At 36.6% G+C, this 16,689-nt stretch overlaps 1 protein-coding gene across 2 annotated transcripts in view; it reads left to right on the top strand.

The window, feature by feature from the left end:
* Positions 1-16,689, top strand: part of STK24 (serine/threonine kinase 24) — a 55,324-nt gene that overhangs the window by 28,270 nt on the left and 10,365 nt on the right. For both annotated transcript variants that reach the window (XM_017821065.1, XM_017821064.1), the window contains exons 3-5: positions 9,950-10,006; positions 12,745-12,853; positions 12,969-13,126. In XM_017821065.1, coding sequence (XP_017676554.1) covers positions 9,950-10,006; positions 12,745-12,853; positions 12,969-13,126 — 324 coding nt within the window. The remainder of the gene's footprint in view (positions 1-9,949; positions 10,007-12,744; positions 12,854-12,968; positions 13,127-16,689) is intronic.

Below are 16,689 nucleotides of genomic sequence, written 5' to 3'. Positions count from 1 at the left end.
TCTAAAATAATACAGTGCCTAGTTTTACACTTATATATCTTTGGAAGAGATTTGCCTATGGGTATTATGAATAACTTCCAGATCATCCAGATTTAAAATGTTTACAGGTGCTGGCTATGTTGATAGATTAAATTAGCTTCAGTTTTGCTTGACTCTGTTCAAAAGCCTGGTTGTTGGTTTTTATATGTTGGGGGTTGTTTTTTTGTTTGGTTTTTTTTTGTTTGGTTTCTTTATTCCTCAAATGAGTCCATGATTCTTTTGCAGTAGCCAGTTTCCTTAATTTCACTGGAAAATTTTCTTTTGTAATCTTTTACGCTTCATTTATTGTTTAACTCTAGGAATTTGGATTTTTTTCCCCAATATATAATTTTTCCCAATGTCTTATTTCTATACCGCATCTTCTGGTGTTCAGAGGCAAAACATATATTCAAATTTAAAGAAAGAAACTTTCAAAAAACTGCAAATCTTTTTCTGGGAATTATTCTAACACTTCTTCATCTCTGCAAGGAATTACTGAATGTGCCAAAAATGAGCAGTAGTGCACTGAAACTTGTGTAAATTTTACCAGGTTCATTCTCTTCCTTTAGACAAGCTATATTACAAATGTAGCTTTTAAAATGTAGTTTTCTTTATTAATGGGTTGCCCACCCCTGTGAGCAGATGAGAAGGAAACAAAGGCACCTTTTATTTCCTTTACTTGAGCTGCCTTTTAGTGTCAGTGAAAGTGGTTTTGTTTGAGTTTTTTTGGTGGGTTTTTTTTGTTTGTTTGTTTTTTGGGTGTGTGTGTTTTTTATTGTGGATATTTCTAAATAAATTTGGTCTTATGCCTTCTTGTCTAGAAATTCAGCAAGGAAGAGTAGAAACAGGGCTGAGAATTGCTAGACTGCTTTCTAGTCTAAAATAAAGTATCTGCTAATGGACATTCTGGTAAAATGAGAGAGCTAGCTATAGGCAGGAAGCGTTATATTATTTGGAGTCTCTGCAATTCATGAAATACTTAAAGAATTCCTTTTAAAGGTAAATCTACTTATTGCTTCATCAGTTTTTCCTGGAGGGAACCGATGCTCAAAGCAACATTCTTTCTCTTTGGAGCCTTTCAAATTGATGGTAGAACTCAGTCATTCATTTAGGAAGCAAAATCAGTTTTGACTTTTTTCTTTAGTAGTATACAAGATTATCTACTTCAGCATGGCTAGACTTTTAGTCATACTTTCTTGATGAATAGTTTATCCTAATCTGTATTTTNTATAACATCTGCTTCTACTCTCTTATACTTCAAAAACCCCAAAGCAGGATATTAATTTACAAGGTTAAAGACGGCTAATTCATTGCATCTGTTGGTGTTTCAGTACTTTCGCGCTTTTTAAAGAAAATGGGACAGTACTTGAAGACTCTGCTCTAAAACATGGACTGTTGTGACAGGATGGGGAGGGGGAGGGAGAGGGCAGTTTATCCAGAGGATGTCTTTGGTGGCTAAAGAAACCTAGGTACTTGTAATGTTGTTATCTCATAAGATAGTTTCTCTTGTTCTTTGACATCAACAGTTGTCTTTCCATGCCGTCTGACTTCCAGGTGCTTTGAAACAAGTGTCTTTAGAAAAATAATACAGTTTGGTTTTACTTAATGAAATCTGTAATGACATAAGCAAATAGCTTTCTCCTTTCTAAAATGATACACCAGTCTACATAATTTTGCATTGTAGTTGTAGGAGGAACTAGGTGGAAGAACATTAGCAGATGAATAGATTGTCAAAGAAAAGTTCAAGTGAAGGATTAGGTGCACTGTGGAACTCAATATGCTTCCTAGGAAGTATTGGAATAATGCTGTTCTTATTCATTGTTAATGAGGCTGGAAAATTTTCTGTTCTTTCAGATATGGAGAAAAAATTGTAGTACTTGCTGGGATTGCCTTCAAGAACAAGCTATACTGTCTTAGAAAGGTGGTATGAATTAGCACCGAAAGATTTTTTTTTTTTCTGACTTTGTCTTCTGTGAAGACAGCTCCAAAATCTTGTGAAAACATTGTAGCCTTTCTTGATAGCTGTTAAACAGTCACAGGACCCTAGTTTTGGAGTGATAGGATCGGTTTGTCCATTTGCAGTGGAAAGGGCTTGATTTACTACTTAGGGTAACAGAATTGGATACCCATAGTGTTTATATTGGAGTGTCTTTTTTGGAGAAACTTAACGTAAATAAATTACTTCTGCTGTCAGTGATTCTATCCTTTGTCACATCCTTACTGTCTGTCAAAAGAGTTATTATATGGCATTGAGCAATCCACCTGACATCTGGGTAGGCTGGTTGAAGTTCAGGGGTTCCTTGCTTACCTTCTCTGTACAAGGACTGTGTGCTGGAAAGTGTGGAATGGGAGCAGATAGTGATATACTATTCATTCTGTGCCGTTAACATATGGGGTCTTGTTCTGGTTAGATTTAAATTGAACCAGTAATATATATAGGCAATATTTGTAACTAGTCAAGAAAATGACAAGAATTGAGGCCTTGAGGTAGATCTGTATGTATTCTTTGGCCAAACCATACATTTACTGAATAACAGTAGTATTCACCTTGTACTGTTAACTCGATTTTGCCAGTTGGTATCTGTTCTAATACTAATCTCTAAGTCTAGAAATTGAACAGTCAACTATTGGAAAGTTTGCAAATCCTGATTAATTTCAAGGATCTAATGGCAATGCATCAACTCATAGGTGGCTTCTCTCTTAAGCCTAAAATAATTACTTTCTTGTGTATGTATTATTTGTTATGATAGGATAAGCTCCAGGGAAAAGACGTTTAAAATATTTTGGAGGTCTTGATACTTATTGATACATGTTTTCAGATTTGATACAGTTGATGACCTTTAGTAGTGTTGTGGGAAGGTTTGGGAGCAGGAACCACAAATACGTAAATGCCATTTCCTGTCACCGCCTGAATGCATCATTTATGGCATCATACAAAACTTAATTTTTTTTCTGATTGATCTGTATCTAGATATAGTCTCACCAATGTCCATGTGTGTTAATAAATAATGAGAGCTCAAATGCCAGGGTGTGCCTGTTCTTTGTCCTGGATAATAAGACAGGTTTACTGTTGTTACTTGGTGTTGGAAGGAGATGGTGAATGAATAAGATGGTGCCTGAAGCTGAGCTTGATGTTGGAGAAGAGGAAGGTATTCTGAAGAATTTGGATATATGGGTGATTGTATTCCTTAAGGTGTGTTTCTCTTTGGTTAATCATTCCTTCCTCTTTTTATGAAGGGTGTTTTCAGATGCATTTTAAACAGATGGTTTTGTGCTTCTGTCTTCAGTGGATTGCATAGCTTATTTTGGGGCTGGCCCTTCTTTTCTGGGGAGTGTGGGGTGGATGAAAGCATCTTTGGCATTATGTGGTTCTGCCACCTGGTGGCTTTGTCGAGCAGCGGGGGCTTCAAATGCGTGGTTAAAAGCACAAGGGTGAATAAATCCCGAAAAAATCCTTTCTGTCAAAGATAGAGGGAATGAGTTGGCAGGGTGACTTAAAGTAGATATGGAAGACAAGTTTCATGATCTATGCATCATGTTTTTGAAGTCAGGCATCTAAGAATCAGTATGCAAGTATTTAAGAAGCTTCTGGTAGCTAAAGTTGTCAAACTTCTTCATGTCTTTATATATGAAACGAACAGAGAAAAATCTCCACGAGTAGTGGTACCAACCTGTAGCAGGAATGCAATTTATAGAGGTTACACTGTTGTATACATTGCGTATCTCAGGGTTCTTTTGATCTGGTTTCTTATGCTGGAGAATTATGAATTGATACTAAATTTATACCAGTATTGAAATATAAGACTCTGTTCCTTGCCCTTATTACTTTGGCATAACTGAGATGTTTATTAAACAAAGTATCACACATCATGTTATGCAATGCATTTCAGTTTTGGAACTAGTTTGTTCTTTTCAGAGAGAGGTTCTGTCCAAGGTATTCTGTTTCTCTTTTTCAATACTCCAGATTTTTCTACTAATCCAGTGATAGTAAAACTTTTAGTACATAGATCAACTTATGCTAGTTCTTATTTTGATTAGCAAATCTGTTGTGTTATTTCAACCAAATACATAATTTACAGCTTGTTCATGTAAGTTAAAATGCTTGTAAATATAGATTCTAAGTGGAATTTGGACATGGCTTATCTCCGTAACTAAGCAAGCTTTTTATGCATGTTTGTAAATACCCTCTGTTCTGATAATTGTGTACCATAAATTTAAGGTGAGAAACACCTTTTCTCACAATGGATTTAAGATGGGAAATTCTCTTTCTCACAATAGGTGGGGAGTAATTAGAAACAAACATAAGCTCACTGTCGAACTGATATTTTCAAATTGCACAGATCACTCAGTGTGCTTACTTCCAAGTCCTTCTGGTCCTTCTCTTTTGTGACTCAGTGTTATGGTTTCCTCTGCAATCACTTCTTCACTAAAGAAAGGTGATTTAGAAATATTTTCATCAATACATACTTAACTTGATTGCTTTAGGTCAGTCTCTCCTGTATAATATCACAGTCCTAAAAAATGTGTATGTTCTTCATGTAGAAGAAAAAGAAATAAAAAGTATCTCTCAATGTTTATTCAGATTTTTTTTTAACTTCATAAGGACTTATAAACAAACATTTTGATCTTGATTACTTGTTTCTGTACGTCTTCTATACTTGTCTGATTTTGGTTAAAATGTGCCTTTGAGACTCCAAAGATGGAGGGTTTTTTTGTGCATGGCCTTTTTTTTCAGCGTATAGTCTTTGATTTTTACATATTAGAAATTCTTTACCTGCTGTAGCTGTGCTTATTTTGCAAATACTTTCATGATATAATCGAGGAAACTTCATTAGAGATAAAGCTGCTATTGTAAGGTTTTTTGGGTGGTTCCAGAGTTAAAATCAGAAGTCAGACCTCAAGAAGAGCAACCACAGTTTGGAAGGGATTTACAGAAACTTCCTTTTTGTAACAGAACTTCTTTTAGATTCCAAAGCTGTTAGTTATCTCAGTTTCATGGCATCAGAGGAAAACCTCTTTTTCTTACTGTGAAAAAGGCAATGTTCCACGTGCCCTCATTAATGTGCTCGTCTAAGCTTATAGAGAAATAATAATTCTAAATTTGGATTGATGACTCACCTGGCTTCACTGTATTTGGAAGAAAATTCAGTGCTATGTTGTGGCTGATGCTTAAAAGAAGAAAACTGGTCTTATTTCAGATCTTAAAATGGAGCACTGACTGTTGCTGGTGTCAGTATATAAATGTAGTATCTTCTTCAAAATATAAGTGATTATGTGTAATATATAGTTACTAATCTAGGCTATGGAAGAAAAATTTAGTGCTTTTGGTGTTCTTTTTGAGAGCAAAAGTGGGAAATATATACAGAAGAAAGTGAAAAGTTCAGGCAAAAAAAGAATTTGGGCAGCTTTAAAAAGGAAAGTGATAGTAGGTGTTATGGAATGTGAAGCATGCCAGAGATACTGAGAAAAGAAGGAAAGAAGGAGGCCTGTTGCTGTGGTGATGCCAAAGTCAATTGATAGTAGCGCTCTACTTGCCTTGTGCTGTTGTTACAAGGCATTATATTGGGTTTACATGGCAAGGTTTTGGTAGCACGGGACCCACAAGGGTGGCTTCTGTGAGAAGCTGCCAGAAGCTTTCCCCGTGTCCGATAGAGTCAGTGCCAGCCAGCTCCAAGACAGACCCGTCGCTGGTCAAGGCCAAGCCCATCAGTGACTGTGGCAGCACCTCTGAGAAACAGATTTAAGCAGGGGGAAAAAACTTCACAACTGCAGCTGGAGAGAGGAGTGAGAATAAGTGGGAGCAACAGCCCTGCAGACCCCAAAGTCAGTGAAAAAGGAGGAGGAGGTGCTCCAAGTGCTGGAGCAGAGATACCGCTGCAGCCCGTGGGGAAGATCATGGTGAGTCAGGTTGTCCCCCTACAGCCCATGGCAGTCCATAAGGGAGCAGAAATCCACCTGCAGCCCATGGAGAACCCCATGCCAGAGCACGTGGATGTGCCCAAAGGAGGCTGGGACCCTGTGGGAAGCTCACACTGGAGCAGGCTCCTGGCAGGACCCGTGGCCCTGTGGAGAGATGAGCATGCACTGGAGCAGGTTTGCTGGCAGGACTTGTGATCCTGTGGGGGACCCACATTGGAGCAGCCTGTTCCTGAAGGACTGCACCCCATGGAAGGGACCCATGCAGGAGCAGTCTGTGAAGAGCTGCAGCACATGAGAAGAACTCAAGCTGGAAAAGTTTGTAGAGGACTGTCTCCGGTGGGAGGGACTCCACTGGAGCAGGGGAAGACTGTGAGGAGTCCTCCCTCTGAGGAGGAAGGAGCAGCAGAGACAATGTGTGATGAAATGATCACAATGATCATTTCCTGTCCCCCTGTGCCTCTGGGGCTGAAGAGGTAGAGAAAATTGTGAGTGAAGTGAAAACTCATGAAGAAGGGGGCAGGGGAAAGGGTTAAGATTTGGGTTTTAAGATTTGTCATTATACTGGTCTGATTTGACTGGTAATAAATTAAACTAACTTCCCCAAATTAAGTCTGCTTTGCCCATGAGGTTAACTGGTGAATGATCTCTCCCTGTCCTTACCTCACCCCACGAGCCTCTTGCTACATTCTCTCTCCTGTGTCCAAGCTGAGGAAGGGAGTGACAGAGTGGTTCGGGAGGATACCTCGCATCCAACCCACCACAGGCGTAAAGTCGGTATATGTAGGTTGTTGTCTCTATGATGAAATATATATTAAAAAATTTGTTACTACTGTCTCACCAAAATGATTTACTTGTGTCTTTTGGTATGCAGATTTTAAATAAGAAAGCTGAAAAACTAAAAAATCCAGCAAGAATTAGTGAAAGGTGATAGTAAGGTTTGCTACCATAGTAATGACATCTGTTCAGAATCTTGATATGAATGATGAAAACTGAAAAAAAACCCCAAATATCAATAAAATTGAGTAATATTTCTGTGGCATGGAGAAACCATAGGAAACTAAAAATGACTTTGAATCTAAGACTACAGATAAAAAGATGGCATGATTGTAATAGATTGCTATTACTTAGCTGCACACTGGGATACAGATACAGTTGTGTGTGTTTCTTAACTGCATTTCCATACTTCACTTGTCTTCAAATGTAGAATTACTGAGTGTACTGGATCCACAGCTTTTGTACTGTAAATTCAGACATGTGGCCCGAAGCAGTTGATGATGAAAGTTTCAGGAGCAAAGACTAAGCAAACTAGAAAAAGAATTGAAAGGATAAATGACGATTTTAAAAAGACTGTGAATAATATAACTTTTAGTTGTGTAATTGTGTTACATAATTTTGTAACTATGTAATTAAAATTATATCCTTAAATATTTTTGTTCGTTATTTTCTGCCTCTAATTTCTGATTTTCAGCTGGGGAATTTAGTAGCTGGTGTTATGGGGAGTTTCTCTTTTGGGAAACTATATTTTATTTCAAGTTGTTAGCTCATTAAAATCATGAGGTAATTGAGGTAATAGAAAAGGGAAGATGCATCTCTTGTTGATCTCTAGGTGAGGTGGTGTTGTGGATGTTTGTTTTTCTTTCTTCTGTTTGTTTTTGGTATTTTGTTGGGGGGTTTTTTGCCTTTTTTTGAGAGGGTGATGGATTTTATTTGTTCTACCGTGTTCTTTCCCATCCAGGCATTTCCAGTGAACTAAAAGGTAGTGATACAGTTGACATGTTTGTTTTTAAGTTATTATTAAAATTAAATGTACATTTTGCAGTCATGAAGTTTGAATATTCAGGAAATTTCATGCAGCTCTAAAAGACATTTTATCAGACTGAAGCAAAATATATATATAAAATTTTGATCAAATTTAGTAAGATTTTTGAAGATGAAGTTACTTACTATAAGACACTTCTCAGAAGCATTCTTGTTGAAACTATTAGGACCTGGAGCCTTGAAGGGACAGGTAAAATCTGAAAAACTCTTAGCAGCAAAATAAGTATTTCAGTACTGCAGGGGACTGTCTCAAGATGAGTTACAGTTCTTGAAATATCCATGGTGCCTGCAGAAAGTAAGCATCAAGATGTAGATACTGAGATAGATTATGTTTTTTAATGACTCTTCCTAAAAAATGTGTTCCGACTCTTTTAAAATGTTTTTAACAAGACTGTGTTTGTTAAATAACATGAGTTGATTCCTGAAGAAAGGTATCTAACTTTAGCTGAATCTGTATGTTAAAAACAGTGGATAATGAAGGAACCCAATCCAGGGTCTTACCTAGAAATAATACAATATATATAACTGGAGGTAGGAAAAAAGTACATTCTGAGATGAGAGAGGGGACAGATGCAGTGGAACTACAGATATAATAATGACTAAAAAGTGTTAGTGAGTCCTAAGGGCTAAAATTTTAATCCCCCAGGGGATTTAGAAGTTACGCTCTGTAATACATTTATCACTTTTCTAAAAATTTTAATCCATCTTTATAGATGAATATTCAGACTCTAAGCTGCCTTGGCTGTGAGCTGTTATTTTTACATGAAATTTTATTCTGTAGGATAAAGTAAATGAATATTGTTGCTATTTATGTGCTCCTTGCTCTGACAGACACCTATTTTTTTATGCTAGAAGTCTTGTGAAAGTTTGGTACATACTACAGAGTTAAAACTAACAAAGCTTAATATAACCTGATTATCATAGAAACTACACCAAAACCCAGTATGTTCCGTGCAGCAAGTTCATTTGAATATGTTTTTGGTAGATCTGTGGCCTCTATGTATATCAAGGCTGGTACTGCAAGTAAAAGGTGAACTGCTTCTCTTAGTGTATTTGGGAATAGGATTCTGCAAAGAGTAGAAAGAAATTATTGGGTCCAGTTTCTGTCTTAGCATACTGTATTGTGTATCTTGTGTTGAACAGAACTGTAATATGTACCAAGCTTTCCTTTGGAAATATAGTAGCTTGATGTTGTTGTTAGCTTTTATTTTGCTAGCTGGAGCTAGTAAATTGCTGTAGTCAGCTTAAATAATCTTTATTACTACTTGGCTTCACGTTTCTCGAACACAGTTGTTCAAAATTCTGTACCATATATCAACTGCGTAAGCATTAGTGGAGAAAACTTACAGGTATTCTTTGCTAGGTCAGAGACAGATTACTGTTCAAGACAATGAAACAATGCAGAAATGTGAAGAATAAATTCTAAATTAAATTTGACCTAGACAGGGTTTAGGCTTGTTCAAGAAAATAGTATGAAGTATCTGTACAAATAAAAATAATAAACAAAATCAAGAAATTTTCTAAGGAAAGGAATATGTTTTATGTAACACAGTTATTATTTGGAATGTCTGTAATCAGATTTTTTAAATGAAAATGTATTCTCCTACATTTTCATTGAGTCGCCTCTGTCTGTACCTTTCTTGCCTCAGAAGACACTTTTGCAAAATGCACAAAGATATGTCATAAGGATAAGGAGGTGGGTGGCTTTTGGGAGTTAATATGCTCAGAATGCTTGGATGGTTCTAGTCAGCATAAAGGCAGGAGGTTTCCTTCTGCTACTTGACTCTTTGGTAGAGATTGAAGAGAAGTTTCTTCTTCTCTGGATACTGTCTATATTTTAGTAGTATTAGTATCAGTACAAAAGAGGTACCATGAAGTGAGTTTGGGTGTGACGTGAAGTATACATCAGTTACTTGGAAGCAATGAGCTTCTGTGTTCCTACACATTGGTAAATGGGAGGTACCTTTCTTCTTGTTAATTTAGAGGAACAGAGTTAAATTGAAAACACGTGCATGGAGATGCATGCACTCTTGAGTAAACAATCCAAAGATATTTTGAGAAACAGCTAAATGTTAGTGGTGTTTCAAAACTACAGATGCTTTCTTAAGCAAAAAGAATGGAACAAGTCCCATTAACTTACTACTTTTTTTTTTAACTTATATACATTTTTTTTTTTTTTTTTTTTGTTTTGCAGGATACAAAATTATGGATAATAATGGAATATCTGGGTGGAGGCTCTGCCCTTGATCTTGTAAGTAAATAATGCATGGGTTTTCGTTACTTTACCTCACATAATTATTTTCCTATCTTATAATTCTGGAAACTATAAAAGGTCATATGGCTGTGGCAATGTTTCCTTTCAGTAAAGGAGAAAAGTATTTGTCAATGCCAGAAAAATGTTATTTTCCATGAGGCACGACTGATTATTTATATAAATGGAAAGGGAACTAAGCAACATAATATTGGAAGCAGGATATAAACATCTTAGAGTGCTAATCTTCAGTCAGCCAGAGAGCACTAGTGACTGAAAATAGTTTTTTCTGTCTCTTAATTCTGCCACCACAACCCTTCTTAGTGTATACATTTTTAAGTATCGTCCCCACCACCCGCTTCCCCAAACAATCATACAAAAGATTCCCTGTTTGAAGTCTTACTGAAGCCTAAATAGACAGAAATACAGTTTAGGCTGTAAAAATATGACAAAGAAGTAGGAGAAGCTGTGGACTCCAGTGAGAGTAGAGAGGCCTCACAGAGAGCCTTGGATAGGCCAGAGGGCTGGGCAGTCATGAACCGTATGAAATTTAACAAGAGCAAAGTGCTTCATTCTGCACCTGGGACGGACCCAGTTTTGAACTAGAATTCCCAAGGTTTAATGCAGAGTGTGTTTTCTGTAACAGGATGCTGTCATTCACTTTAGCTGTTGAAAAAAACCAACACCCAAACCCCCTCCCAAATCACACACCATCTTATATTTATTCTGGATTTTAAAAGTAGAAATAATAATGGATGTTTTAAGTATGTGAAAATTGTTATACTAATAGAGGCAGAATGTCTCTGTAGCATAGTTTGCAGTTGTCAAATGGGGCAACTAATTTTGCTTGAGGAAAGAGTGAAAGGAAAAAGGCTAGTCTGAAGGGATTCTGCTGGTGGCATCCAGAAGACAGGAGGGGATATTAAATGTGAACTTCCTGCAGTTGTGCATTTTCAAACCCATTTATACCTTTAGTTTCCACATCTGTTAGAAGGAATTCTGTCATTGTGTACAAATTCATAATGTTCCCCATAAAGATACGATAAAGAAAGTTTATTTATGGTTGTGATAGCTTTTTTTTTTTTCCCCTGGCAGAAAAGCATTTAGAAACTGGGGTTGCTTTTAAAAATTAATTATTACTCTCTTTCTATAGATATAAAGGAGCAGAATGAAAAAACAGATGTTACCATATTTTCTTCTCTTTTGCTTTTTCATCACACACATTTCACTTGTGTGATAACCATGTGTTTATTTAAGTTTGTTACCTAGAAATAGTACAAAGTCTGTGGTTACATTTTAAAGTATTCTTGAAGAAATTGCACCACAGAACTGAAATCATCATGTAAGTGTGAATTAAGCACCTTTTGTGTGATTCATTAATTTTCAATTTATGTTCTGCTGCATGTTTTCCTAGTTCTAACATGCACATTATGGTTTTCAACTGGAATCACGCCTCACAAGACAAAGTACCTTTGTAGATTGTTGTTCAACTACGAGTATAATTTAAGTTTGTGACTGAGGTACAAGTGCCAATATTCTCAGACTTAGTCTATTTTCAATAACTCCCTCCTCACTAAGTTGAGCTGACATCTGACATAAGAGGTTTTGCCCTGTTAGATGTATCATGGCACAAAGTCTTGAAGTGATGCTTTGGCTGGAACAAAGCTTTGAGAATGTCTAAGTGGATTTCAGGGAGTGGTAATATCATGTGTATTATTAAAGCTCAGGAAAAGCAAAAAATATTATAATTAAAGCTACAAAGATAAAGCAAATATGAAATGAAATACTATGTCTGTTCCTATGTAATAGATGAGGATTTCTGAGGGATGTACTACTTCTAATTTTTTGTCTGAGATGCTTTCCTTCTCACAGAGTAAAGCTTTAGAGATAGAACCTTTTTATTGTGCTTCAGTGACTGCTATTGTGGAGTAAACTAGAACACTGGAATATTTCCAATCTTATTTGTTGGATACAAAGTTTCATTGTCTCTCTTGAAATGCCCTTATTGGTTAAGAAACCTCTCTGAGTGTAGTGACCTTTCCTCTGTCTGTTCAGAGTTAGTGGTATTCTCACTTTTAGAATTTATATCAGATGTAAAGAGCTCTGTGATCATGTACCACTACCGCTTCATCTAATAAAAATAATTCCTTGGAGCCTTTGATTCTACCAACTAGCAGATTTATACGTTGAGTTTTATATGAAAAAAGTTAACACTTTAAGATATGTAATATTCTGTCAGTCTACTGGCTTGAGTTGTGTTTTAGAGAGTTTCACAAAATCCAATGCAGTATGTAGTCATAGACTGTGTGATTAGTGTAGTACCTTATATACCTTAGTTTCTTGCTTGGGCTTTGAGACTAGGGCCCACATAGGTGATGTGGAGTTGCATATCTAAGTTTGGTGTAATGTTAATAATCAGATTACAATATAGATACTTTTCAAAGGCAATGTTTATATCCATGACCTGACCACAAAGCAATAACTGTCCTTATGGCACCTCTAACAAACTTTAAAAAACGTTTTAGATAAATTATTTCTTTGCATGTTGTTCACCAGGCCACTTAGTTTAGAACTGTGTATTTTTAAAAAGAATATTCTGTCTCACATTGTGAAGTTAGCAAACTGAGGTTTTGAGGGATAACAAAAGGAGCAATTTCTTTTTATAGTCACAGCGTTATTTCTGTTCTCTCTGTTTCTCCCTTTTTAAAATATATTTACACATTCCTTGCATCTCCTAGTTAGAACCTGGCTCACTTGATGAAACCCAGATTGCTACAATATTGAGGGAGATCCTCAAAGGACTCGATTACTTGCATTCAGAAAAGAAAATTCACAGAGATATAAAAGGTAAATTGTTTTTTAACTGTATTGAAAGAATATTAAAACAGCTCATGCAATAAAAGGGAACACCCTTACAGTGTCAAATGTCTTCATATCTGCTATTTCCTCTTCTTTATTCCAGCTGCTAATGTATTGCTCTCTGAACAAGGAGAAGTAAAACTAGCGGATTTTGGAGTAGCAGGACAACTAACAGATACACAGATAAAGAGGAACACCTTTGTGGGAACACCATTTTGGATGGCACCTGAAGTAATAAAGCAATCGGCGTATGATTCAAAGGTAAGGTATTTCAAGGTATTAGCCAAAGTCCTATCCTTTTCTAACTTGAATTACATAGGTTGGTCTTCAGAATGTAGCTAATAACTTTGATTGTGTCTAGATGAGTGTGTGTTTAGATGATACCTAGCAGCTAAAAGCTGTTGGTGAGGAAAGATTTCCTAATTTGTATCCAAACTTTAAGTTTCCTAGTTTATTAAGCCAATCCAGATGGCAAGAAATAATACAGTATTGATGAGTACATACACCTTTTATCCCACCCTGTTGATGAGTATTTCTGGCTATTTAAAAGTGGAAAAGAACAAATATGTACAAAATGGTAGTATTCTTCTACTTGTTGTTAGAAAAAAATAGTCAACAACACTGTTGAAGAATATGGATTTGGTAGGTGGGAAAGTGTTGTTTAAAAGTGCTGTTATTCATCTGTGGAAGAATGTGCTGCATAGGTCTATGCTGTCCTGACCATGTTCTTTTAGATATGCCATACAGGGCGGGTTTACTGTTTAATATCCAATTTATCTGTACACAGGATTTTGATTTAGCAGAGTGGTCATCATCAGGTTTGGCTCCTGGGAATGATCATCAGTTGCACAAAGCATGATTGAGTCCTCACGTTTTGCGTTCTGGTTGTTTTAGTCTGCAGTGCCACATCGACATAAAAAGGTCTTGGATACTTGATGAGTTCTCTAGAAAGCCACAGCTCACGTTTTGAATGAACTAGAGATATTTACATGCATCTGTGCACGTTCTGGCACTTAGAGAACAGATTAAATTACACATACAATAGTTGGCTGTGCAGTAAAAACTTGAGAAGGCCTGTTTATTTTAGGATAGCCTTATGCATATGTGAGAACACAGACATCTGAAGCTAATCTCATTCTCCTTCCATAAGTTGGCCATTCCTGAGAGATTTTAAGCAGGACTGTCCTCTTCATATCATCTTAGAGTGGTGCAAGCAAGTTCCATTACGTAGCTGCTGTGTTTCCCTTTTGTTCTTGGCCCTGTTGAATCCTCCTAGTTCCCAAGTGTAAGGGGTTCCAATAAAAGCTTGGCAGTGCTCTGGTTTTTGGCAATAGTTCTTCCTGTTTTGATTCCTTTCTTCATCTGAAAGCAGGTTTTCTTACCTGCTTCAGTTTTCCCATATCTAGTTCTCTGTCCTTTATACCAGGTAACTTGTAATAGAAAAATAGATATTTAATTTTAAAATGGTTTTCTCTTGCACATAGCCTGTTTTCTTTGACTTATAAGAGCTTCAAAGTCAGACTGAATTTTTGTAATTAGAAGACGAGAGGCTCATGGCAGTACTGCAATAAATAGTAGTTTCCAGTGACTTGCTGACTGTTATTTGAACTTGGAAGAAGAATTTTTATTCAAGATTTGAAACTGTAAAAATCATAACGTGGTAAAACTTAGTGCTGATATAGTGCCATCACTTCTGAAGGTCATGCTTATCCCTCTCCATTTGGAGGACTGATTTGTGCTTGTTCTGTTGTTCTGTTGACACAGTCAAGCGCATCCTAGAAACTAGGAGACACATGTGATTGCTACTTACTGTTTTGAGATCCTTTTTTATCTGTGAAAGGATATGGTTCCAGAGGAATTTGGAGGAGTTTTCAACAGGAATGGGCTTCCAAAACCCATCTTGGACTTCAAAGAACTCAGTGTACAGCCATAGTTGGTGAACTTTTTCATTAGTTTTTGTGGAGGAAGGTCACTAGCAATAGAGAGTTATAAGAGGAAAAAAGGAAGTATTTATATACATATGTATGTATACGAGTGGATATCTGTGCACTCATACACATGTAAATTTGATGTTTATACTTAATGTTATATACACATGCCTCACCTGTGAGTGAAAGTCTGGCAGAAGGAAATTTATCCATTTATATGGCTTTAACACTTTCCTCTTAAGAAACTGAAATTCTGAATAAGTTGGAAATAATAATGCTCAGTAGTTAACATTAAGACTCATCTTCCCAGGAGACGTTTCTCTTTCATAACCAAGGAAAGCTTTCCTGCTAGAGGGAAGTTACTCGCAGTTAGACTTGAGGAGAACTTAGCTGACAATGCGCTTATAAAGATAAATGAAACTCAGGGCTCATATGCTTATGTAATCCTTTGTGCTCAGTAACTGTTCTGTAACGTGCTAACAAAATGTCATTTCATAAATTCAATGGTATGCTAATTGAGTCTAATTTTTTTTTTCATACTTACTTGTAAAATGAAGTAACTAAGCTCTTAACAGTAGAACACTGTCTGAACAAGGAAGGAGGAGATTGAGTCAGGCCTTGTAGCTGTGATGGTGGAATGGATGCGTACATTGCAGCTATCAGCTCGTGGTCCTGTATGAGTTAGTCAAAGATAACTATGCATATCAATGGGGCAGACACAGGTGGATTTGGGGGATACTTAGTAAGGACAGCAGTGTTAAATGAAATCTCTACTGTTTACAACATAGCAAAGTTCCAAATGGTCTGTTTGGGAGTAAAACCAAACAGTTCACATCAGATCTTTCTTGTTTTCCTGAGAATAAGTCTTTGTTCTGTTTTCACTTAAAAAGAAACAGAAAAAACCCAAAACGTAAAAATTTTTAATTGGTATTCTTTCACCTTTTTGATGGATTTATTCATCCGTTCTCTTGACTTTTCGTGTGTGATTTCAGCTGAACACAGAGAATTATAATGAGTTACTTCACATTACTTCAGGCAGATTGCAATAGGATTTGGGTTGAGGGAGACAGCATTCACTGAAAAGAGTAACACATTTTGATGATGAAAACTTTCAGAGGCTAGTTGGACCAAAACTTGGGCTGAAAAAGTTGAATAATACTGTTCAAGACTGCATTTCTCTAGTCTGTGAATAAGAGTCATATATAAGATACTGTTAAACCCCAGGAAAGTTACATTAAAGTATTAAATTTCTGATGGTTATACTAGCTAATGCATATTAAGAAAAAATCTTGTGCATGTTATAATGTTTTCCTGTATGTAAATAGTTGAAACTTGACCCATACTTACATAGTGTGCTTGACTATGATAGATAAAACTCTGCTTATTAGAACTGTTTTATGCTGTTTATTTTATGTGGTTAGCCACATAGAACCAAGTTACTTATGAAATTATTTACAGTAAAGCTTAAAAATCTACCTTTACAAGTGTGTTGGTTTTGACTGGGGTAGAATTTTCTTCACAGTAGCTGGTATGGGGCTGTGTTTTGCATTTGTACTCAACATAGTGTTGATAACACAGGCATGTTTTATCTGTTGCTGAGCAGTGCTTGCACAGAGTCAAGGCCTCTTCTGCTTTTCATCCCACCAGTGAGCAGGCTGATGGTGCACAAGGTGTTGGGAGGGGACACAGCTGGGACAGCTGATCACAGCTGACCAAAGGGATAGCCCATGGTGTATAGCATCATGCTGAGTAATAAAACTAGGGGAACAGTGGGGTGGGGTCTGCTGCTCAGGGACTGGTTGAGCATCTGTCATTTGGTGGTGAGCAGTTGTTTCCGTTTACTTCACTTGCCTTTCTTGGGTTTTATTTCTCTTTATTTTCTTCTTCATTACTTTT

This window comes from Lepidothrix coronata, unplaced genomic scaffold, assembly GCF_001604755.1.
Source record: "Lepidothrix coronata isolate B3197 unplaced genomic scaffold, Lepidothrix_coronata-1.0 Scaffold88, whole genome shotgun sequence".
Taxonomy (NCBI): Eukaryota; Metazoa; Chordata; class Aves; order Passeriformes; family Pipridae; genus Lepidothrix; species Lepidothrix coronata.
The sequence above is the reverse complement of the archived record's forward strand: the minus strand, read 5'-3'. Positions and strand labels throughout refer to the sequence as shown.